The 24947-nt window shown below is 43.7% G+C and overlaps 1 protein-coding gene across 1 annotated transcript in view; it reads left to right on the top strand.

Annotated features, from left to right (window-relative positions):
- Positions 1-24947, top strand: part of ryr2a (ryanodine receptor 2a (cardiac)) — a 184866-nt gene that overhangs the window by 37664 nt on the left and 122255 nt on the right. Inside the window, exons 2-3 of the mRNA XM_029456240.1 lie at positions 20423-20542; positions 22792-22896. Of these exons, the coding sequence (XP_029312100.1) occupies positions 20423-20542; positions 22792-22896 (225 nt within the window). The remainder of the gene's footprint in view (positions 1-20422; positions 20543-22791; positions 22897-24947) is intronic.

Here is a 24947-nt window from a genome sequence, read left to right as displayed (position 1 = left end):
AACAGCAGCACACAAGCAGTTTTGTACGTCCAGATTTGAGTCTAGACACAGCAGCCTGTGTGAGCTCAGTGAATTTCTCTGCAGACACTTATTAATGTTTTATTGCATCACAAACAACAGTTTAATTGGCCCTTTCTGTCGACACAGCACAAACATAGCAAAATGAAGAGTAGAATTGGCAAAAAGTGTGTGTGTGTGTGTGTGTATGTGTGTGTGCGTGTGAGTGAGTGAGTGCTGATTTGCAGTGTGGATGGATGTGCTGGTGTAATGAATAGAGAGGTTTAGACGCAGAGAGGCTTGTGTGGTGAGGAGAGAGTGATAGCTGATGATCTGATGTCTTTATTAGAAGGCAGATGTGTTGTCCATATAGAGTCTCCAATTACAAAATCATTGGCTGACAGTTTGATGACAGCTACAGTATGTTGTAGCATGTACGACATGTACCATCAACAAATATACGTATTACACAAAGGGAGTTCTTTGAAGGGATTAGTTTAAATATATACTATGTATAGGGCAGCAACTAATTATTGTTTTCATAATTGACTAATCTTTATTATTATTTTTTATTATTTGATTAATTGTTGACTTGGTGAATTTTTCTGAAAGCCCAATGTGATGTCTCCAAGTTGCTTGTTAATTTAACCATCATTTCAAAATCTATCCATCCATCCATCCATCGTCTACCACTTATCCGGGATCGGGTCGCGGGGGCAGCAGCTCCAGTGAGGAACCCCAATCTTCCCTTTCAAAATCTAAAGATATTTTATTTACAATGATATAAATTCTCACGACGTATGAGAAAATCAAATTTATTTATATAGCCCAATATCACAAATTATACATTTGTCTCAGTGTGCTTTACAGACTGTACAGGATACGACACCCTCTGTCCTTAGACCCTCACAGCACACAAGGAAAAACTTCCTAAAAGAAACCCCACAATTAATAATAATAATAATAATAATAATAATAATAATAATAATAATATTAATAATAATAAGAATAATAATACATTAGATTTGTATAGCGCTTTTCTAGAAACTCAAAGACAATTAAAGGGGGAAACATGGAAGAAACCTCAGGGAGAGCAACTGAGGAGGGATCCCTCTCCCATCTTGTGTTGTGTTGAAAAAAGAGAAAGTATAGATGAATCCAGGAAAATGTCAAAAAGGCTTCCCGGTGTCCACCAGGACCAGGGCAGCAGGCGCAGCCACGATAAAGACACAGAAACTCCAGGGATGATGCCCCGGATGCTGTGTTAGTAACATACATTTACATAATGCATACAGATAGAGAGGGAGAGAAGGAGGAGAGCAGGGAGGTGTCCCCCGGCAGTCTAAGCCTATAGCAGCATAACTAGGGGCTGATCCCAGGCAAACCTGAGCCAGCCCTAACTATAAGCTTTATCAAAAAGGAAAGCCTGCTCTTAATTGTGGAGAGTGTGTCTGCCTCCCAAACACAAACTGGAAGCTGGTTCCACTGGAGAGGAGCTTCATAGCTGAAGGCTCCCATTGTACTCTTAGAGACTCTAGGAACTACAAGGAACCCTGCAGTCTGGGAGCGTAATGCTCTAGTTGGTTTATAAGGTACTATGAGATCTTTAAGATATGCTGGAGCCTGACCATTAATTGCTTTGTAAATCAGGAGAAGGATTTTGAATTATATTCTGTATTTTACCGGGAGCCAGTGTAGAGCAGCTAATACAGGAGTAATATGATCCCGTTTCCTTGTTCTTGTCAATACACGTGCCGCTGCATTTTGGATCAACTGAAAAGTCTTAAGGGATTTTTTGGGACAATCTGATAACAATGAGTTGCAGTAATCCAGCCTTGAAGTAACAAATGCACGGACTAGTTTTTCCTGCATCATTTTGAGACAGGATGCGTCTTATTTTTGCAATGTTACGTAGATGAAAGAAGGCAGTCCTTGAGATTTGTTTTATGTGGGAGTTAAAAGAAATGTTTGTCATCTTCGCTTGAATGACCAATTGATTAGGAAAACTGTATGAATTATTTTCTGTTAGTTGACTAATCATTTCAACATTATTTTATGAGCACATTTCAACAATATTTTATGAGCACATTTCAACAATATTTTATGAGCACATTTCAACAATAAAATAAATGACATTGCTATATACTGTATATATCAACATATTGTCACGGCGGGGAAAAGGTGAGGACTCAAATGCAAGACGAGGAGATTAACAAAAAGAGGGCTTTATGCCAAAAAGCTTACAAAACAACAAATACAAAAAGGTAAAAAGTAAACTGAAAAGACAAACCAGGATGCACGAGGAAGCACGAGGAAGCACAAGGAGACATCTGCAAGGGTGACACTTTTAGATGACGCTCTGACAAGGAACACTGGGAAAGACAGGGATATATACACACAGACACTAAACGAGGGAACGAGACACAGCTGGGGAGAGACGCTAAACAAGGGGCAAACAAGGAGGGCTGGGCAGGAGGCCGGCGAAGCAGCTCAGGATGCCGGTGGAGAGCCCGGGCAGGATGCGGGTGGAGCCGCTCAGGAGCCTGTGGGGAGGCCGGGCTGGAGGCGGGCAGAGCCACTCAGGAGGCCGGGCTGGATGCGGGCGGAGATGCTCAGATGCTCAGGAGGCCGGGCTGGAGGCGGGCAGAGCCTCTCAGGAGGCTGGTCTGGATGCAGGTGGAGCCACTCAGGAGGCCGGTGGAGATGCTCAGGAGACCGGTCTGGATGCGGGTGGAGCCGCTCAGGAGGCCAGTGGGGAGGCCACGCTGGAGACCGGCGGAGACGCTCAGGAGGCCGGGCTGGATGCGGGTGGAGCCGCTCAGGAGGCCGGCGGAGACAGCAATGGCTCAGGGACTGGGGTCTGGTGCAGCCCGACAGTAGTAGGAGGTTGCCGCAGCGCGACTGGAGAAGGGGGTTGCCGCAGCTCGGCAAAAGGAAGTTGAGTGGAAGGATCGGCAGTGTTAGACTGGCAAGGTGGAGTGTCCACAACATCCTGAAGCCACTCAGGTAAAAGACTCTTCAACTCTGGCTTCTTAGCAACCTCTTTTCTCGCCAATCTAGGCGCAGCCTGTCGCATCCCCCAACAGGGGTTTCGCTTCCACTCACCAAACAATATAATTAAAGTGTACATTAAATCATAGGTCTCCTCGTCCATGACATTTGCTGAGTCCATGTTTCTGGTCAGATCGTACTGTCATGGTGGAAAAAAGGTGAGGACTCAAATGCAAGACAGCAGACGAGGAGATTAACAAAAAGAGGGCTTTATTCCAAAAAGCTTACAAAATAACAAAAATACAAAAGGTAAAAAGTAAACTGAAAAGACAAACCAGGGGAGCACAAGGGCGCACGAGGAGATATCTGCAAGGGTGACACTTAGATGACGATCTGACAAGGAACACTGGGAAAGACAGGGATATATACACACAGACACTAAACGAGGGGAACGAGACACAGCTGGGGAGAGAAGCTAAAACACAAGAGCAAGGTGAACGGACACAGGAGGAACAGATCAACAATCACAGAGGGAAAACACACAGACAGGAAGTACAACTAAACATGACATAAGGGGGAGTGAACACTTAAAAATAAAACAAGATATACAAAAATCACGATCACGACACATATTATGTCACATTCCCACTTCTAACTCATGAGGATTAATAAGTAGTATGTTGTAGAACGGTCTTCCTACCACATGTGTTGTTAGGTTTACAAAACCACTGCAGTTTATGTTAAACTTGACATATTTTATATTTTTATATAAAATATATATCTTTATATTTATATTTGTATAAGACTAAAGCTGGCCCTCAGCTATTCTCAAGCTCTACTAGTATCCCCGAGAAACTGCAGTGTCACTACATCCAACAAAATGTTTAAACTCACAACATGTGGATGAATGGGAATCAAGTTAGGAGTTCCTTGCCTAAAAAAATAAATGGTCAGGACTTTGTAATTCAATTGTAATGTTTGCTGCTAACCCTAACCAGCTACTAAAGGAGGACTACATGACAAATACTAGCCACTCTATTACCCAACTGCTTATCCTGTGTGGGGTTGTGGTTATCTCTACCTAAGTTGACATCGTCTGTCAAATACATGCTGCTCCTGAGATCGTTTCATGCATTTATGCTGCAGTTCAGCAGTGCATGTTAGACTAGTTGTGATGAAAGATGTTCACAAAGAAAAGAGCACATGCAGCATACAACAAAACTGTGTGCACGCATACGCACGCAGTAGCTGACAACATGGAGAATGATTAACAGCTGCTTAAACATTAGTGTCTTTATGAAATTTATTCTCCTCTCCTCTGCCTCAGCTCTAGGGTTAGAGTTTCCAACAGTGGGAAGTGTGTGGGCTGTGTGTGACCAACTGTGTGTGTGATCTATATACAGTAGATAGATTGATCTATCTACTGTATCTGTATATTGCACAATGCACAATGGACACATACACTGGTGGTAGGTGAGGAAGTGAGAAGCAGAAATGACAAAAGATTAATACTATTATTTTGTATCTTTTAATAAGGGAAATATTCTGTTTAATATCCCTGACAAAAGATAAAACCCTTGTAAAACCTAAAATAGCTTAAGATGTTCCAGGTGTGAAGGGCCACTCATGCCTCTGTGAGAGCAGAGTGTTCTCTCACTGGCCTTTGGCAGGATCGTCTGTGAATGCTGGGCTAGAGAGGCAGGAAGTAAAACTAAAATAAATAGAATGACTAGTGTTAGTACTCATAACAAAATATATGTATGTTTTAGCCTGACAGCTTTGATGATGACATCCCCTCTCTCAAAACAGATAAATACTGAGACAATGGATTATTTGGTTTGGATGATGTAACAGTATTGAGTGGGAAATTATATAAAGCAATCCAACAGTGTGAATAAGGACCTTACTGTACAAGGTGTTTTAGGGGGAAAATAAAAGAGTAATTACAATTACAAAATTACAAATGAATCATGAAATACATACAAGGGAAAGATATTTCACAAAATCGATTAACAACAATAAAAATGGTTAAATCAAAGTGTCAGAGGCATTTTCTTTTCATGTTTGCTGGCTTGTAGTTTGGATTATTAACATAAAAAATGTTAATGAATAATTATGTGTCTCTTCTAGACATAGGTTTTGTATTATTAATCTTTTTCTGAGGTTTCTCCTCCTCACAACTGTGCAGAGGAAGTATTCTGACCTTTTTATAGTGAAAATACTGTTTTACTGCTTGCTCATTGGTCATAAAGATTTATTTGATGGAATGCAATCTCATTAATATATTGCATCCATGGGTTGATTCTTGATCTTGATTGATTCTTGGGTTGAAAGCCCTGGAAAAAGCGTGTATGTAAATCTTAGTCTCTATTTAGGTGTTGGCGCTCAGCACAGAAAGCAGCAAACTGGCATTTTCCTGTGATGCACTGAGGTTCTTTCCTGGCCTGCGCCTGTTTGGTATCTGGCTCTCTCGCTGTAGCGAGATACATGGTGGGGCCGATGCTAATGCAGTTGCGCACTGCAATCTTTGTGCCAAGAATGAGTGTCTTGCGCGCCACCTCCTTCTTCTCAGAGCAGGTTTAGCGCTTGTGTTCCATATTCAGTCACTTTATTGGTGAAGGCATACTGTTATAAACAAATGCAATTGCTATTGTCACAGTTTCTAAAAGCTTTTATTTTTCTAAGCGCCTCAAGTGCACAGAGCACCTCGAGTTGGGATTGTTTTTGCAAACTAGTATTTCATGGTCAAGGATTATCTTTGATGCTTAGTGGAAATATGACTTAATTGACTGACCAGGTAGTGTGGAAAAGAATATATTACTTACTGGAGTGAGGAAGTCTTTGGCCAGGTACAACCGAACACACCCTATCAACATCCCTCAGGAGTATAGTATGGAGAGCACAAATAACATGATTAGGTTTTCGACATAATCCACAATACAATAAGCATACTATATTTAGTGACATTTTAATGCCCAATTCCCTCTGCAATGTCCTTGTTCTTAACTGCTGCTGTCACTCCTAACTCTACTGTTGGCCCAGGACGGCTGAGACAGAAAGACAAATGGACTTTCTAAATCCAATCCAGCCCAGAAAAGACAAGATTGAATGGCTTTAATGTTTTACTATGTGGAAATTGGACAAAGACCTTTTTTTTGTTTTGAAATTATATAATGTGATAATATGGAAAACAAGTTAATAGGTATGAAACAAAGAGAGGTGGAATGAACTACAAAAGGTTGAGAGATGCAAGAGAAAACATTGGAAGTATCTAAAATGGAAAGGGTTCATCTTCTGGGGAGTGTGAATATGTTCAGTAAATATCATGGCAATCTACCCTTCATATTACATACCCTTATATTTCTTGTGTATAAATGGAAAGTTGGGTTTAATAGTTAATGGTGGCTCTGGGGATGTCAATATCAGTTGGTCAATTGGTCAGTCCGCTTTGGTCCAGACTAAAATATTTATATACTATTAGAATATTTAGCATGGAAATCTGTACCGGCTTTACTGAAATATGTACTGAGTTTGGTCCCCACTAGAGGAATCCTATTGACTTTGGTGATCCCCTTACTTATTTTCTGGTTTAACAATGACGTTGGCATTTTATTGAAAACATTTACTATATTATATATTATCGTAATGACGTTGGGCAATTGTTTCTCTAGTTCCATCATCAGATCACATTTTCTTATTTATCAGTACCATCAGCCTCAGCTGCACTTTGTGATAACTGCTTATTAGCAAATGTTAGTATGCTAACATGCTAAACTATAATGGTCAACACGGTAGAAGAAGAATAAGTCCTTTATTAATTACCCGAGTGGAAATAACATTTTTACACTATGTTGATTTACACACATACATGCAGTTGCAGAGATGTGAGTGTGTGTGCCATGTTAGCATGGGCAGGCACCCCCCAAGCAGTTAGGGGTTCTGTGCAGTGAGGGCCTCCAGTCCACACTCTGTACTTGGTCCGTGCTGACATTAGTATTTATTTCCTGTCAGAGTTCTGTGCGAGGGGGGGTGGGAAGGATGTGAATGTACAAAAAATAGATAAATAAATATATTTTTTATTAAAAGAAGGTCAGGGGGTCACCAAAATCATTATAAATCATCTTCTGAACATCTTCTGAGCATGAATGTCCACAGCAAGTGGTTGTGGAGATATCTGGCTCTGGACCAAAGTGTTGAGCAGATGGACAGACCAACCGACCCACACCATGTTCAGGATCTAAAATAATGTAGAATGTATTCCAATATATGATTTAAACCAATATGTGTCAGTCACTATGATAACCAAATAACCCTCGTAGATGCATTCTTGTGGGGAGTGTAGGATTTTAATTCAGTGCAATGGTTTGCTCTGTTAATTCTTCGTCAGTCATAAGTCTTCACTCCCACATTAGGACACAGCAGCTGGCTGCATCTCCCTGCTTTAACCCCTCCACATCTGAATGTGCATCAGTTAATCTGTGTGTTTTACTTTTTTCTGCCAGCATCACTCTTTCTCCCAATATCAATATCCTTCTTTTAGTCCGGCTTAGTGTGACAGTGCTAGGCAATGCTGCTCTGTTGTTGTAATTACACATACATTTGGGATTATGCCAAGAATGTCACTGGCTGGTCGTGTGTGTGTGTGTGTGTGTGTGTGTGTGTGTGTGTGTGTGTGTGTGTGTGTGTGTGTGTGTGCTTGATGTATTATTGCTGTTAGAGAAATTTGGCAGCAGTTCTATGGTTAAAATCAAAATCCTACATATCCTGCTGGCAATTGTGAGTTCAAGCGTGGTCATTCTGAGGCCAGCTGGATGGGATTGTGTCAGAACATGTAGTGGAGTGTGGATTCAGTGGGAAATCTAATGAGTGGGACGCAACAAACTCATAATTTGACTTTTGTCAAATCCAAAGAAAAACACAGTTACATTGTTTTGATTTTTATTTGGCCAAGGTTCCGTCAGCCACTTCTGTCTGACATGTTACTGCGGCAGTGAGAACACACTCTGCCTGTCTGAACCTTTTTGCTGGAAAAGGCCTTTAACCACATCTCACATCAAGAATGAATGCAGGCCAATATATATATATATATATATATATATATATATACGATCAGGAAGAAAACGCAAGCTATCACCTGCTGCTGAGAGAAAATTGGTCATGATTCAACCGAGAACCAACAAAAAGATCTGCTATGAACTAGAAGCTACCACCTTAAGGCTCGACTGAAGTTTGCTGCTGATCACATGGACAAAGAAAATGCCTTCTGGAGGAAAGTTCTGTGGTCAGATCAAACTAAAAATTAGCTTTTTGCCCACAATGACCAGAAATATGTTTGGTGGAGAGAAGGTGAGGCCTTTAACCCTAAGAACACCATGCCTACTGTCAAGCATGGTGGTGGTAGTATTATGCTCTGGGCCTGTTTTGCTGCCAATGGAACTGGTGCTTTACAGAAAGTAAATGGAATAATGAAGAATTAAGAATTACCTCCAAATTCTTCAGGAGAACCTAAAATCATCAGCCAGATGGTTGGGTCTTGGGCGCAGTTGGGTGTTCCAACAGGACAATGACCCCAAACACACATCTAAAGGGGTAAAGGAAGGTTAAATCAAGCTAGAATGAAGGTTTTTGAATGGCCTTCACAAAGTCCTGACTTAAACCCATCGAGAACATATGGATAGTGCTGAAGAAACAAGTCCATGTCAGAAAACCAACAAATTTAGCTGAACTGCACTGATTCTGTCAAGAGGAGTGGTCAAAGATTCAACCAGAAGCTTGCCAGAAGCTTGTGGATGGCTACCAAAAGCGCCTAATTGAGGTGAAAATGGCCAAGGGACATATAACCAAATATTAGCATCGCTGTATGTATATTTTTGGCCCAGCAGATTTGGTCACATTTTCAGTAGACTCATAATAAATTCATAAAATAACCAAACTTCAAAAATCTTTTTTGTGACAAAGAAGTATGTACTCCAATCAGTCTCACAGAAAAATTAGAGTTTTAAAAATGATTGGAAACTCAAGACTGCCATGACATACATGTTCTTTACAAGTGTATGTAAACCTTTGACCACAACTGTATATACAGTATATCTCAAAAGTGAGTACACCCTTTAGATTTTTGCAAATATTCTGTTATATCCTTTCAGGGGATAACATTATCCTACTGAAACTTTGATATAACTTAAAGTAGTCAGTGTGCTGCTTGAATAACAGTATAGATTTATTGTCCTTTGAAAATTACTCAGTACACAGCTGTTAATGTCTAAACAGCTGGCAACAAAAGTGAGTACACCCCATAGTGAACATGTCTAAATTGTGCCCAAAGTGTCAATATTTTGTGTGACCACCATTGTTATCTAGCACTGCTTTAACCCTCCTGGGCATGGAATTCACCAGAGCTGCACAGGTTGCTTCTGGAATCTTCTTCCACTCCTCCACGACGACATCACGGAGCGCACGGATGTTGGACACCTTGCACTCCTCCACCTTCCTCTTGAGGATGCCCCACATGTGCTCAATTGGGTTTAGGTCTGGAGACATACTTGGCCAGTCCATCACCTTAACCTTCAGCTTCTTCAGCAAGGCCGTTGTCATCTTGGAGGTGTGTTTAGGGTCATTATCATGTTGGAAAACTGCCCTACGGCCCAGTTTCCGAAGAGAGGGGATCATGCTCTGCTGCAGGATGTCACAGTATATATTGGAATTCATGTGTCCCTCAATGAAATGCAGCTCCCCAGTGCCGGCAGCACTCATGCAGCCCCAGACCATGATGCTGCCACCACCATGCTTGACTGTAGGCAAAACACATTTGTCTTGGTACTCCTCACCAGGGTGCCGCCACACACGCCGGACACCATCTGACCCAAACAGGTTTATTTTGGTCTCATCAGACCACAGGACATGGTTCCAGTAACTCATGTTCTTGGATTCATTGTCTTCAGCAAACTGTTTGCGGGCTTTCTTATGCATCGGTTTCAGAAGGGGCTTCTGTCTGGGGCGACGGCCATACAAACCGATTTGATGCAGTGTGCGGCGTATGGTCTGGGCACTGACAGGCTGACATCCCACTTCTGCAACCTCTGCAGCAATGCTGGAAGCACTCGCACGTCTATTTTTGGAAACCAACCTCTGGATATGACGCTGAGCACGTGGACTCAACTTCTTTGGTCGACCCTGGCGAGGCCTGTTCCGAGTGGAACCTGTCCTGGAAAACCGCTGTATGATCTTAGCCACTGTGCTGCAACTCATTTTCATGGTGTTGGCAATCTTCTTATAGCCAAGGCCATCTTTGTGAAGCGCAATAATCCTTATTTTCAGCCGCTCAGAGAGTTCCTTGCCATGAGGTGCCATGTTGTCCAGCATTCAGAGAGAATTGTGCCCAAAACACCAAATTTAACAGCCCTGCTTATCATTTACACCTGAATCCTTGTAACACTAACGAGTCACATGACACCAGGGCGGGAAAACAACATCATTGGGCACAATTAGGACATGTTCACTATGGGGTGTACTCACTTTTGTTGCCAGCTGTTTAGACATTAACAGCTGTGTACTGAGTAATTTTCAAAGGACAATAAATCTATACTGTTATTCAAGCAGCACACTGACTACTTTAAGTTATATCAAAGTTTCAGTAGGATAATGTTATCCCCTGAAAGGATATAACAGAATATTTGCAAAAATCTAAAGGGTGTACTCACTTTTGAGATATACTGTACATAACATAGGAACACTATTGTCCTTGCCCCTGATATGCATGGCCTCAGGTTGAAAGCACATAATCCAACACATTCATCTCCGTTTAGAAATCTGCAATTAATAGATTTGAGGGCTTGCAGTCAGTGGAGAGTCAGGGGGACTGATTCAAGAGCAAGCCGTCTTTTCAGGTGGATGGGGGACGCATGTTAAAATTCTTTAAAAAGTAGCTGACTGAATAGGAAGGGAGCCACTCATTTAGGTCACATCAGCAGTGTAGAAGGTTGATCAAACCCAGGGACTGCGAGTGACCAAATGAACCTTTGGACTTAGCAATAGCAGCAGCAGTTCTTGACACCCTACCATCCTCATTGGTTTTACGCTGAGATCCAGGTACAGAGAATAATGGGTTCATCTCAAGAATAGGGAGAGCAGGCTGAAGTGGCACACGACCTTCAATGTTTCTAAATAGTCAGTGGTAGCCTGGCCAGATATAAACTTTGCAAGATGTACTGCAAGAATTGCATCAAAACATCAGCAGAAACCTTAACGCTTAACTGTTGTTGCTGTTTGTATCTTCAGAGGGGTATTCATGATCTCACAAATATGTACTGTCTGCAAGTAAGATATAATATTTGCCCAGGACCAAACTAACATTCAAATCCAATATTTCCAAAAACTGCTCTCGCCACAGCAGAGAAGCAGAGCAGAACAGAGCTGTCTGTGGGGAAATTGGAGGCGCTTTCACACCTGTAGTTAGTACCTGTAGTGGTTTATTTGCTCTTTACCAAAAGAAAAATATTATCCATTGTTGCCTTTTAGTTCTGATCTGGTAATGTTCACATTGGCGTTTTACAATCTAACCACGAGGGGGAAACATGAAGTCATACAGACTGACAGGTAACTCACTGATTGGACATTTTTTGCGACTATCATCCTGCAGCACTTTAATGCCTCTAATGTGTATATTTATATACTCTGATGTCACAAAGGTCATCAAGAAATAACTGATTATAAGCATCATTATTATTATTATTATAAGTTTCAAATCGACTGCATGTTGAATAATGACAAATCGGTACAGACATGATGCAAAAGACGCATCTTGTACAGCAGTATTATTACTGTGGGAGTGCTGAGCTGAACCTTTTAATGGACTAAATGAACCTCCAAAGTAAACAGAGTAGGATACAAGCACAGCACACCACGGTGTTTTTGATCCTTTTTACCCGGTCAGGTTTTCAGAGACAATCTCTGAACTCCTGTGTTGATATATAAAGACTTGGTTACGACATTATTTGTGAAAAGTCTATTTCACACCACAAGCAAACTGCTCTTGGAAGTGAATTGAGACCTCTTGAAAAAGAGGGTTTGACAGCTTTCAGAGCAGCACAGTCAAACCAAACTGAACAGACAAAAGCACCAGCACTCATTTGGACCCAACCAAAACACTCTAACATTGTTTTTTGCCCCCACATTTGCCCCCACACATCTGTGTGATGATCATATCACAAACATACTGAGGATATAACCTGCTGTTGGATGATAGGTTAAAAAAAAAGGTTAGACTTATTTTTATTTCCCTAGGGAACGCTACGTACGGTAGGTGAATCACAGGTGAATCACAGGTGAATGTATAGAGTGCTTAATTTGAAAAACAAACGTTAGACATCTATACACAAAGGCTTTCTTCATCCATCCATCGTCTACCGCTTATCCGGGATCGGGTCGCGGGGGCAGCAGCTCCAGTAAGGAACCCCAATCTTCCCTTCTCCGGGCCACATCCTCCAGCTCCGACTGGGGGATCCTGAGGCGTTCCCAGGCCAGTGAGGAGATATAATCTCTCCACCGAGTCCTGGGTCTTCCCCGGGGTCTCCTCCCAGCTGGACGTGCCTGGAACACCTCCCTAGGGAGGTGCCCAGGTGGCATCCTTACTAGATGCCCGAACCACCTCAACTGGCTCCTTTCAACGTAAAGGAGCAGCGGCTCTACTCCGAGTCTCTCACGGATGGCTGAGCTTCTCACCCTATCTCTAAGGGAGACGCCAGCCACCCGTCTGAGAAAACCCATTTCGGCCGCTTGTACCCGTGATCTCGTTCTTTCGGTCATGACCCAGCCTTCATGACCATAGGTGAGGGTAGGAACGAAGATCGACCGGTAGATTGAGAGCTTTGCCTTCTGGCTCAGCTCTCTTTTCGTCACAACGGTGCGGTAAAGTGACTGTAATACCGCCCCCGCTGCTCCGATTCTCCGGCCAATCTCTCGCTCCATTGTCCCCTCACTCGCGAACAAGACCCCGAGGTACTTGAACTCCTTCACTTGGGGTAATAGCTCATTCCCTACCCGGAGTAGGCAATCCACCGGTTTCCTGCTGAGAGCCATGGCCTCAGATTTGGAGGTGCTGATCCTCATCCCAACCGCTTCACACTCGGCTGCGAACCGATCCAGTGACTGTTGAAGGTCACAGACCGATGATGCCATAAGGACCACATCATCTGCAAAGAGCAGCGATGAGATCCTCAGGTCACCGAACTGCAACCCCTCTCCTCCACGACTACGCCTCGATATCCTATCCATGAAAATCACGAACAGGATTGGTGATAAAGCGCAGCCCTGGCGGAGGCCAACATTCACGGGAAACGAGTCCGACTTACTGCCGAGTATCCGGACACAACTCTCGCTTTGGGCGTACAGGGATTGGATGGCCCTCAAAAGTGACCCCCTCACCCCATACTCCCGCAGCACCTCCCACAGTATCACCCGGGGGACCCGGTCATACGCCTTCTCCAGATCCACAAAACACATGTAGACCAGATGGGCGTACTCCCAGGCCCCCTCCAGGATCCTTGCGAGAGTGAAGAGTTGGTCCGTTGTTCCACGACCAGGACGGAATCCGCATTGTTCCTCTTCAATCAGAGGTTCGACTACCGGCCGAACCCTCCTTTCCAGTACCTTGGAGTAGACTTTACCAGGGAGGCTGAGAAGTGTGATACCCCTGTAGTTGGCACACACTCTCTGGTCCCCCTTTTTAAATAGGGGAACCACCACCCCGGTCTGCCAACCCCTAGGCACTGTCCCAGACTTCCACGCAATGTTGACGAGGCGTGTCAACCAAGACAGCCCCTCAACACCCAAAGCCTTCAGCATTTCTGGACGGATCTCATCAACCCCTGCGGCTTTGCCACTGTGGAGTTGTTTGACTACCTCAGTGACTTCCATCAGGGAAATTGACGATGATCCCCCATCAGTTTCCAGCTCTGCCTCAACCATAGAGGGCGTGTTAGTCGGATTCAGGAGTTCCTCAAAGTGCTCCTTCCACCGGCCGATAACCTTCTCAGTTGAAGTCAGCAGGGTCCCACCCTTGCTGTACACAGCTTGGATGGTTCCTCGCTTCCCCTTCCTGAGGTGCCGGATGGTTTTCCAGAAGCACCTTGGTGCCGATCGAAAGTCCTTCTCCATAGCTTCTCCGAACTTCTCCCACACCCGCTGCTTTGCCTCTGACACGGCAGAAGCTGCCGCCCTTCTAGTCCTTCGATACCCTGCAACTGTTTCCGGAGTCCTCCCGGATAACATAACCCGGAAGGACTCCTTCTTCAGTCGGACGGCTTCCCTGACCACCGGGGTCCACCACGGTGTTCGAGGGTTACCGCCCCTTGAGGCACCTAAGACCTTGAGACCACAACTCATCACCGCAGCTTCAGCAATAGAGGTTTTGAACATCGCCCACTCAGGTTCAATGCCCCCAACCTCCACAGGGATGGCTGAAAAGCTCCGCCGGAGGTGTGAGTTAAAGATCCCCAGGACAGGGGCTTCCTCCAGACGTTCCCAGTTCACCCGCACTACCCGTTTGGGTTTACCAGGTCTGTCCAGAGTCTTCCCCCACCCCTTGATCCAACTCACCACCAGATGGTGATCAGTCGACAGCTCCGCCCCTCTCTTCACCCGAGTGTCCAAAACATGCGGCCTCAGGTCAGATGATACGATTACGAAATCGATCATTGACCTTTGGCCTAGGGTGCTCTGGTACCACGTGCACTTATGAGCATCCTTATGTTCGAACATGGTGTTTGTTATGGCCATTCCATGGCTAGCACAGAAGTCCAACAACAAACAACCGTTCGGGTTTAGATCAGGGAGGCCCTTCCTCCCAATCACGCCTCTCCAGGTGTCTCCATCGTTTCCCACGTGTGCGTTGAAGTCTCCCAGCAAGACTACGGAGTCTCCTACTGGAGCCCCCTGCAGGGCTCCATTCAGGGTCTCCAAGAAGGCCGAATACTCAGAACTGCGGTTTGGGGCATAGGCACAAACAACAGTCAGAGTTTTCCCCCCCATTCTCCCAGCGTAGGGAGGCGACCCTCTCGTCCACCGGGATAAACTCCAAAGTAGCGGCGCTCAGCCGGGGGCTAGTGAGTATCCCCACCCCGGCCCGACGCCTCACACCTTGGGCAACTCCGGAGAAGAATAGAGTCCAACCCCTATCCAGGAGTACGGTTCCAGAGCCAAGACTGTGCGTGGAGGTAAGCCCCACCAGATCCAACTGGTAGCGATCCACCTCCCGCACTAGTTCCGGCTCCTTCCCCCACAGAGAGGTGACGTTCCACGTCCCCAGAGCCAGCCTCTGCTGCCCGGGTCTGGTCCGTCGAGGTCCCTGACCATCACTGCCACCCATGTGACAGCGCACCCGACCCCAGCGGTTTTTCCCATGAGTGGTGGGCCCACAGGATGGATGGATGGGAGGCACCACGTAGCTTCTTCGGGCTGTGCCCGACCGGGCTCCGTGGCAAACTCGGCCACCAGGCGCTCGCTGTCGGGCCCTCCCTCTGGGCCTGGCTCCAGACGGGGGCCCCGGGCTTCCTCCGGGCAGGGTCTCTCCTTTCCTTTCCCTTTCTTTCATGAAGTCGTTTTTGAACCATTCTTAGTCTGGCCCCTCACCTGAGACCAATTTGCCTTGGGAGACCCTACCAGGAGCACTAGGCTCCAGACAACACAGCTCTCAGGTTCATAGGGACAACCTCTCCACCACGATAAGGTGATGGTTCCCAGAGAGAAAGGCTTTCTTGAGAGATTAAAATGAAACAGATAAATTATTTACCAACATAACAATTTATGATTAATCAATAAAACCTTAGTAGTACTACTGGATTAACAAGTGAACTACATTATAATGTAGCTGTTTCTTCTGCCTGCAGTGAAATTAGTTGTTTTTTATGACCAACAGTCCAAAAGTTAGAAACACAGAAAAAACCCATTTGAGGAGCTGGTTCCAGAGAATGTCTGGTTCTGTTTTATTACTTAATACAATGAGTAAATAACTGTGAGGGTGTATACTCTTGTGCACAGGTGTGTTTGAAAAGATGTTATTGTTACAGAGGTACATGTGACAATTAATAGTGGAAATCATCATAATATCATCAGCCCTTATTTTATTAACAATAAATAAAAGATGCATCATAGTTTTACTAAACAGTATAATAAAGTAGTCATCTGTTACCTAATAAAATAAAGTAAAATGTACACGATAATGAATAACTGTGATAATCAGTATTTATTCAGTGTACAGCAGTATGTGATCCGAGTGAAGTGTCTCCCTCTCTGCTCTCCTCTTCCCTCTGCTTTTCTCAGATTACATCATTAATGCTTTCCCCTCCTCCACACTTACTCTCTCTCTGTGCCAAGCTTTTAAACCCTCCTCCGCTGACCTGCCCACTGTCAGTGTGTGTGTGTGTGTGTGTGTGTGTGTGTGTGTGTGTGTGTTTTCCAAATCCCTGATGCTCTATAACACTGGATACTTGGAATACAACACAAACATCATACACACAGTACTACGCTGCATACTGACACACTGCAGGCTGAGCTGGCACATACAGTACAGCAGCAATGTAGCAGAAGCTGCTGAAATCATTCTGTTAGATTTTGACTGTTTTAAAAGAGACTTTTGTTTAATTGTTTAAAAAATGGTTAATTGCAGAGACATCCATAGAAACAGGGATGATGAGTTCTTCTACACAAATATATATGGAAACCATTTCTTCCCAAACTACAGTTTATCCATCCAGGAGGCACTTGGAACCAAACATGGCAAACCTGGGATGACACAACTCCAGGAAGCTGTTGTTCAGCAAGGAATGGTTCAATATGTAAATGTTCCTTTTTTAAGAAACAACTTGTTAATTAGTGAGCTTTAGAGGTGGGTGTTTTCCCCTCTCTACACAAAGCCAGGCTAGCTGTTTCCCCCTGCTTCCAGTCTTTAAGCTAAGCTCTGCTGCTAACCAAGTCCTGGCTCTTGCTATGTACAAGTAATATGTCTGGTAATATTCACATATTGTGTGTGAATCAAAGCCTGGTATATCTTATTCCCCTGTGCCATAGAGCTCCATCCATATTAAAAACCCATCAATGAGCCACACTTTTGCACAGGGTGATATGTTACTTCATTACCACGACTACACACTGTGGTTTATTTTCATTTCATATTTCCTGCTGCCTGAGGACCAAAATGTGGATTAATCTGCCGCTAAAAATATCCCCCAACAAATGCACAATTACCTCCTGTTTGAATCACATTTATTAAAAACGACAGTGTTTTGCTGTTTTAGGAAATAACTGAACCTTTTAACAATTAAACTATTTCCAGTAGGTCTGTTAAAGATGTACATCTTCAGTAGGAACCAATGGGCTTGGGGCTGAGAGCCACAGAGCAGGGAAGTCAGAACGTATTGAGAGACTGACTACACATTGTTGGTTTTAGTCTTTTCATGGGATTTACTGACGATGAGAAAAATCTAGAATCACGCTGACGTTGTGCTTTAAAGTAAAGATACAAACACTTCTCATCTCTTTCTCTGACAGACGTCAAATGAGCCTTTAATCTCTTGAACCTTGACTTTCCAAAAAAGATCAAATGTATAGATTTCTTTCCTACCTTCAGCCTGAAATATGTGGTATCCTCTGCATTTGGATTATCAATGGATAGGATTAAAAATGTTAACAGGGTTTTTTTAATACCCTAATATTCTGTTCTCTCACTCTAAATCTCTTTCTCTCCCTCTCTCTTGTGTCAGAGGAGGATTAGGCAGTGTTATGGTGTGTTTCCATGATCCTGCTTGTCTACCTTTGGACTACAAACAGGTCTCTGTCTGTCTCTCTCCTTTGCCTTCGATCCTGCACTGTGTTTCAGGAAGGCCACAATTAATGTTTCCACTGACTGCTACTGTTGAATAAGATGTTGTGTAAGACCGTGTGTATTCAACTCTGTGCTGCTTTTGAGTGTTGCCCTGATGAGTTCTGACTATGCACTTTAATGTGCTTTTGTTCACACAATTGTGGATGAGTGCATGTGTGTGTTTGTGTGTGTGCGTGTGTGCGTCTATGTGCGTGTGTATGTAGAGTATAGAAGGCATGCTAATTTATGTCAGTCTATTTCTGTGTGTGTGGGAGGAGGGCAGATGCAGCCTCAGAGAGTGTTTTTCTTGAGCAAGGGAAGCCGTTCTCTCACTATGTTTAACACACACACAGTGTACACACACACTGCAAACTTGTTTTTAAAAACTCGTATCTAGTTTAACCCAAAATAGTTCATGCTTTGTGTTTTGCAACTTCATACATGAACCCCACACATTTTCAAAGTCTGCATGTTTTATCACTGTGTTCTGTGTCAGGGTTTCAAGAGACAACTTGTTGGCCTGATCTGAGATAAAGGCTTTGAATAACACTCTTTGCGTGACATTAATCAGAATTTTCTAAACTCCAGCATAGGTGTGGGAAGTGAGGATGTGAGGGTCCTGCAGCACCCTCTGCTGGCCCATGGGGAATAACATTTTAATAACATAACCTGTATGTACGCCTGCTGTCGTGCATGTGCACACGCATACAGAAACCAATATACTGTACCACCAAACAAAGATTGCTGATGAGTCAAATGTCACAACTTTGGTAAATGCAATTGTGCTTGTGTTTAAAGTGACTTAGCTGTCGTCGTGGTTATGACAAAGGAGGTTCTTTTAACAATGACTACAGCCATTACAAAACCACTTCATTTGGTGACAAAGGCCCCCTAACCACAATAATGTAATAATATTAACTCAAACCATGATCTTTCGATTACCCTAACCAAGTTGTTTTTGTACCTAAACCTAACCAAGCCTTAAATTTAGAGTTGTCACATCCTAAAACAGATTTTCAACAGTGATTGGTAATGAGTTAGCAAGACAAAGACAAATGATCACCTCAGAAAACATTTCTGTGTTGTTCCGGAGGTCATGGAGAACAGACGTATTGTATTGTTTCATTTGGATAACTTGTTAGTATTTGTTGTGTTTTTTTTAGTACAATGAGGGATTATTACTAGCAAAATTACAGGTGTGCTCACTCAATTTTTAAATCCAGATAAAATGGTGCTGTTTCTTATCTGGCAAAAGTGTTGGCGCGTTTACAACCTCCCTATAAAATATCTAATGGTTTTCACTGCAGTAAAAAGTACACACTGTACACATGCTACAAATATGTAATTACTACTTGTGGCTCAGAAGTACTGCTGTTGAACTTCCAGTTCCAGTCCCTCTGAGTCTGTCTCTTTCTGTGTTCTCGCTCTCTCCATAGAAGGCTGGAATGCAAACTACTGCTGACAGCGACCAGACATCTTCATGTAGGGAACAGTGTGTGTGTGTGTGTGTGTGCGCGTGCGTGTGTGCGCGTGCGTGTGCGTGCGTGTGTGTGTGTGAGGGAGTCTGTAACAAAGCGAGGGTACATTGCTTGTTTTGTCTTCTAAAGCCACTGTATGCCCGTCACATTGAAGAGAATGGGTAATGATACAGTTTCTGCCTGATCTAGACTGAACAGGAATGGGTATCTGTGTATTTGATGTTATTGAATCTGGTTGTATCTAGTAAAGATACAACAGCACAGAAAGAGAACTGTCATCATATTTATAGAAAATGTAAAATTACTTAAATGTTTGTTGCAGAACAAAACAGAACACTCACCAAAGAACACTCCTAAACGCAAACACTCAAAATATTGTTTGTCATTTGAAGGTCTTTGTATCGTTTGGAATGTTTAAGTACTAGAGCGATATAACAAAACCACAATCTTTCCCTCACCTTGACTAAGTGGTAGTTACCATGGACAGATATTTTAGAAATAAAGACTTAAATTATTGAAACTGAAATTGAAATAGTTTTATAGCTAGATCTACGTTCTTGTCTGGCGATAGGGCTACAGATACATATTGGTGTCTACCAAAAATGTATTGAGGTTCAATACACTGATTGTTTTGAATAATACAAATGCAAATGATATTCCGATTGTCCTCAAACAGCACCAAATGTGATAGCATAGCATGCTATAAATAGATAGATAGATGAGACACTAATACAGACTGATTGTCCACCATGTTGTTTGTTCATAAATTGTGAGACGGGTAGGTTAAAGGAGCACAGCCTACACCTTTGCTCTAATCTCCTTAACTCATTATTTTGTGGCTGGATACAATTCTGTTTTCAGTCTTTATTATTTACTATATGTGTGTATGCTTTTTGCTGCATCTTCACAGTGGTAAGATGTAGTACTTAGCTCTGGGTGGTCTGGGTGTGTGTGTTTGTGATCTTCAGTTCTCCAGGAAGACGAGGTTGCTCTGAAGTTTTTAGCCACCACCTACAATGAGCAACAGAACATCAAGTTAGTCATTTTGTGTCAAATAATGTCTTGATTTGTAACCTTTGTGTTTTGTGTGTGTGTTTAGGACGATGAGGTGGTCCTACAGTGCTCAGCCACAATCTATAAGGAACAACAGAAACTCTGTCTGGCTGCTGAAGGCTTTGGAAACAGACTCTGCTTCCTTGAATCCATCTCTAACTCCAAGGTACTGATACAAGATCTAATGCACTCCTTTATTTCCTGGGTCCAGTCCTTTGAATCAGACCACTCATCCATGTTCGAGTTAACTGATTTGTGAAGGGCATAGCATATGATTGACATCATTTTCATACTCATTAATAAAGTCACCAGATCTCAACCTCTTTACAATTTAGCCTTTGATTGTATTTGAAGAAAGTATCACTGCATATTTTCGAGGTCTCAAGTTCAAGAATGATTCAGTTAAAATAATGTTTTTTTTATCCAGTACTAATTATTCACTTCAGATCATTTCAAAATGCTTGATTTGTCTTTCAAGGGGCAATTTGAGACTCAATAGATAGATAGATAGATAGATAGATAGATACTTTATTAATCCCGAGGGACATTTAGGCATCCAGTAGCTTAGTAAAATTAAGTGATAAGACTGTTATAAATACAATAAAACTGTTAGAAATACATAGTGAAAGGCAATTGAATTTGAATTTGAATCCCCCTGCCATCATCAAGAAGAGTTATGGCTAGGGGGACAAAAGACTTCTTGAGCCTGTCTGTGGAGCAGGACAGGGACAGCAGTCTGCCGCTGAACACGTTCCTCTGCCGGGTGAATGTGCTGTGCAGAGGCTGGTGGGCGTTGTCCAGGATAGACAACAGTTTGTCAAAGGTCCTTCTCTCTGCCACTGTCACCAGGGAGTCCAGCTCTGTGCCCACTACAGAGCCAGCCCTCTTCACCAGTCTGTCTGTCCAGCCGCCCAGCGTCCCTCTTCTTGCTGCTGCACCACAACACACCACAGCATAGAAGAGAGCGCTGTCATCTGAGTATTTCTGCATGTGGCAGAGCTCAGAGTTGTGCTGGAAGTCAGAGGTGTAGAGGGTGAACAAGACAGGGGGAGAGTACCGTCCTCTCCAGTGCTGCTGACCACAGTGTCAGAAGTGCAGCCTTTCAGCCTGACATACTGTGGTCTCTCTGTGAGGTAGTCCGTGATCCATCTCACCAGATGTGAGTCCACCCTTATCTCTGTCTCACCCTGCCACTCCCCTTGTCCAGATGAGAGTAAGCCCTGTGTAACAGATAGAGCAGTGATTTTCAACCACTGTGCTAGTGTGCCGCGAGAGATCATCAGATGTACCGTGGGAAATTATCCAACTTTATTTTTTTTCATATCCATTTTCTCTGACAGCACTCGTACCGGAGCTCTGACACGCCCCCCCCAACGGAACCCCGCGCGCCCTGAAATTTACGTTTTTTGTTTTCTTCCTGCCTTGCGCATTCACATTTCCTCCTCCCACACACATCTACAGAGCGGAGGAAAGGGGAGGAGTGAAACCTGTTTGAGAAACACTGTTATAGAGGGTATTTTGCCCAGATATGAACACAGGTGTGCCTTGAGATTTTAGCTTGGTTGTTGGTGTGCCTTGGCCACAGGAAGGTTGAAAACCACTGTGATAGACGATGGAGCCATCCACGCCCACCTTCGCCTGGTATGCAAACTGCAGAGGATCTTGTGCACGGTGGACCTGGGGTCTGAGGTGATGGAGCAGCAGCCGCTCCATGGTCTTCATCATGATGTCAGTGCAACCGGCCGGAAGTCATCTGGCACCCTAGGGTGTTTCCTTTTGGGGACACGGATGAGACATGAAGTCCCCCAGAGCACCAGGACCCTCCCCAGTCGCACGCTCAGGTTGAACATGCACTGAAGGGGCTCCCCGAGTTCCGCAGAACAGGCCTTTAGCGTCCTTCGACACACTCCATCCGGGCCAGCCGATTTACTGGGACGCAGTCTCTTCAGCTCTCTGTTCACCTGATCTTTGGTGATGGTGGGTGGGAGAGGGGTTGCATTGTCCATGGGGGTAATTGTGGGGAGGGGGGTTGCATTACTTTGCAATCAAATACACGTTAACAGTTCATTCACACACATAAAAACTAAAAATTACAATATGATGATGTCATTCAGAAAAGCCTGTTATTGTTTGCAAAATAAACCTATTTATAATTATATTAGATGTTTTGTAGTGACTGAGTAAGATAGTGTTAGGAAATGTAGTGTGACACCGCAATGTTAGGAAAAGTGATATGACATACATACATACATAAATACAATAACAAAGTATTTCTACTTTATTGATCTTGTACAACTTCTAATTGTCAGCAATGCTGGAGAGTGTTGCTATAGTATATAATTGACTGTCCTGTATAAAAGTGTTAACAGTCAAGTCAACATAAATAAATCATCTAAGGTGTGTTCCTTGTTTCAGAATGTGCCTCCAGATCTATCCATCTGCACTTTTGTGTTGGAGCAGTCGCTGTCAGTACGAGCCCTTCAGGAAATGCTGGCCAACACAGAGGACAAGGCTGAGGGGGTGAGTGTGAAGACACACACACACACGCACACGCACACGCACACGCACACGCACACACACACACAGAAAGGGAAGATGAACGAATCTACCGTAGGTTGTTCTCAGATCAGGGCTTTCTTCAGGTGAGACGACCAGGCTGAGAATCCAGCGTGATGAAACACACAGCAGAACCACAGTTGGTTAGGGCTAACCCTAAACCCAACCCCAACCTAACCCTTACCCTTGACACAGAAACAGGGAGAGTAAGTTTGCTTACTGGTCATTCTTGGCTAAAGTTATCTACAGTCTTCCTTATACCCTGTGGTTCCTTAACTAGCACTAATGCACAATTCAAAGCAAGAGGAGAAGGAGGCTGCAGTTTACATCAAGCAATTGATTTCAAACAGTTTAGATTAAACTGCTGGTCTGATCAGCTTTGTGCAGCTGCTTTCCTTTAATTACAGGTACTGATGCCAATGTGCTTCTGTTTGACTGTAATCAGTTATCCAAACCTACCAGCCAGGAAAAAGACAGCATCCTACTCTATCTGTACTTTTATATATTTGATACAGGTGATTATATCTCCACATTTTTACATTAGAATCGTTTTTGTAGCAGTCGTATTAGTTTTTACCCCACATGTAAGTGGAACATACTATTGCACATTGCAATTGTTTTTATGAGTCTTTACAATTAGTTTTACTATATTTATGCCTAATCCATTAACCAATTTTCTGCCGCTTATCCGGGGATGGGTTGCAAAGGAGCAGCGTCGCCAGCACACTCCGATCTCTCTGTCTGACCTCCTTGCTAAGGGTAAACCCAGCCACCCTACAAAGTAAACTCATTTAGGCTGCTTGTATCCGCAATCTCATCCTGTTGGTCACTACCCACAGCTGATGACCATAGTCAAAGGTTGGAATAAAGATTGAATGGTAAATCGAAAGCTTCCCCCCCGATTCAGCTCCCATAACAGTCCAGTACAATGCCCACATTACTGCTGACGCTGCACCAATCTGCCTGTCCTGCCTGCCTAATTCCCTACCCGGAGGGATTAATCAACCAATTTACAGCAGAGAACAATGGCCTCAGACTTTGAGATGTTGACTCTCATCCTGACCACTTCTAGTTGACCTAGTGCATGCTGGAGGTCACATTCTGATGAAGACACAACTATATCATCTCCAAGGAGCAGAGAAGCAATTCTGAGATCCCAAAACTAGACACTTACCTCCTTCTGGTCGCGACTTGGAATCCTATCCATGAAGATCACAAACAGAATCGAACAAAGGACAACACTGGAGCTCCAACTGAAAACGGGTTTACTGCTGAGAATACAGACATAGCTCTCACTCCTGATGAACATATAAGGACCGGATAGCTCCTAACAATGGTCCCGGCAACCCATACTCCTGCAGTAGCCCCGACCAGACTACGAGGGGGAAAAGCCTTCTCCGAGCCCACAAAACAGTGGATGGGGAAACGGTAAAGAGCTCGTCCTCTGTTCCACAACTAGGAAGGAATCTACATTGCTTCTCCTGGATCTGAGGTTTGACTAATGGTCTTCTTTTATAGCACCTTGGCATAAGCGGATCAAAATCAGGCAGGGCACACAATCCCAAAGGCAGTAAAACAAGATAGGAAGTAAAACCAGACATGACAGGTGAGGAGAGTGAACTTCAAAATAAAACTGGAAACTAGTATCGAACAAACATAGGATCATGAACTGTCATAACCCGAGCTCTAGGGCATGATAAATAAAATGCCAAAATATTTGAGCTATTTATTTACAGCAAGAACATCAGTTGTGAAGTAAATTATGAAAACAAGTGACAAAGCAAAACAACAGGGTTTCCTGGCTCTGGCAGGGAGCGAGTCCCGAAATCGCGGATGCTGGGCCTTTTATATCCTGTGGAGCGTTGTGCCCAGGTGCTCCAGATCTGACTGGATACTGCCATCAGCTCCACTGACACCTTAAAGATATTAAACACAGTGACTGAGATAAGACAGGTTAAGCAGGGGCCGTCACAACACACAGAGCATGTGTTGGTCGGGTTTAGGAGTTCCTCAAA

The sequence above is a fragment of the Cottoperca gobio genome, chromosome 19, assembly GCF_900634415.1.
Source record: "Cottoperca gobio chromosome 19, fCotGob3.1, whole genome shotgun sequence".
Lineage (NCBI taxonomy): Eukaryota > Metazoa > Chordata > Actinopteri > Perciformes > Bovichtidae > Cottoperca > Cottoperca gobio.
Note: the sequence above shows the minus strand (reverse complement) of the source record. Positions and strands in the feature narration are given on the sequence as shown.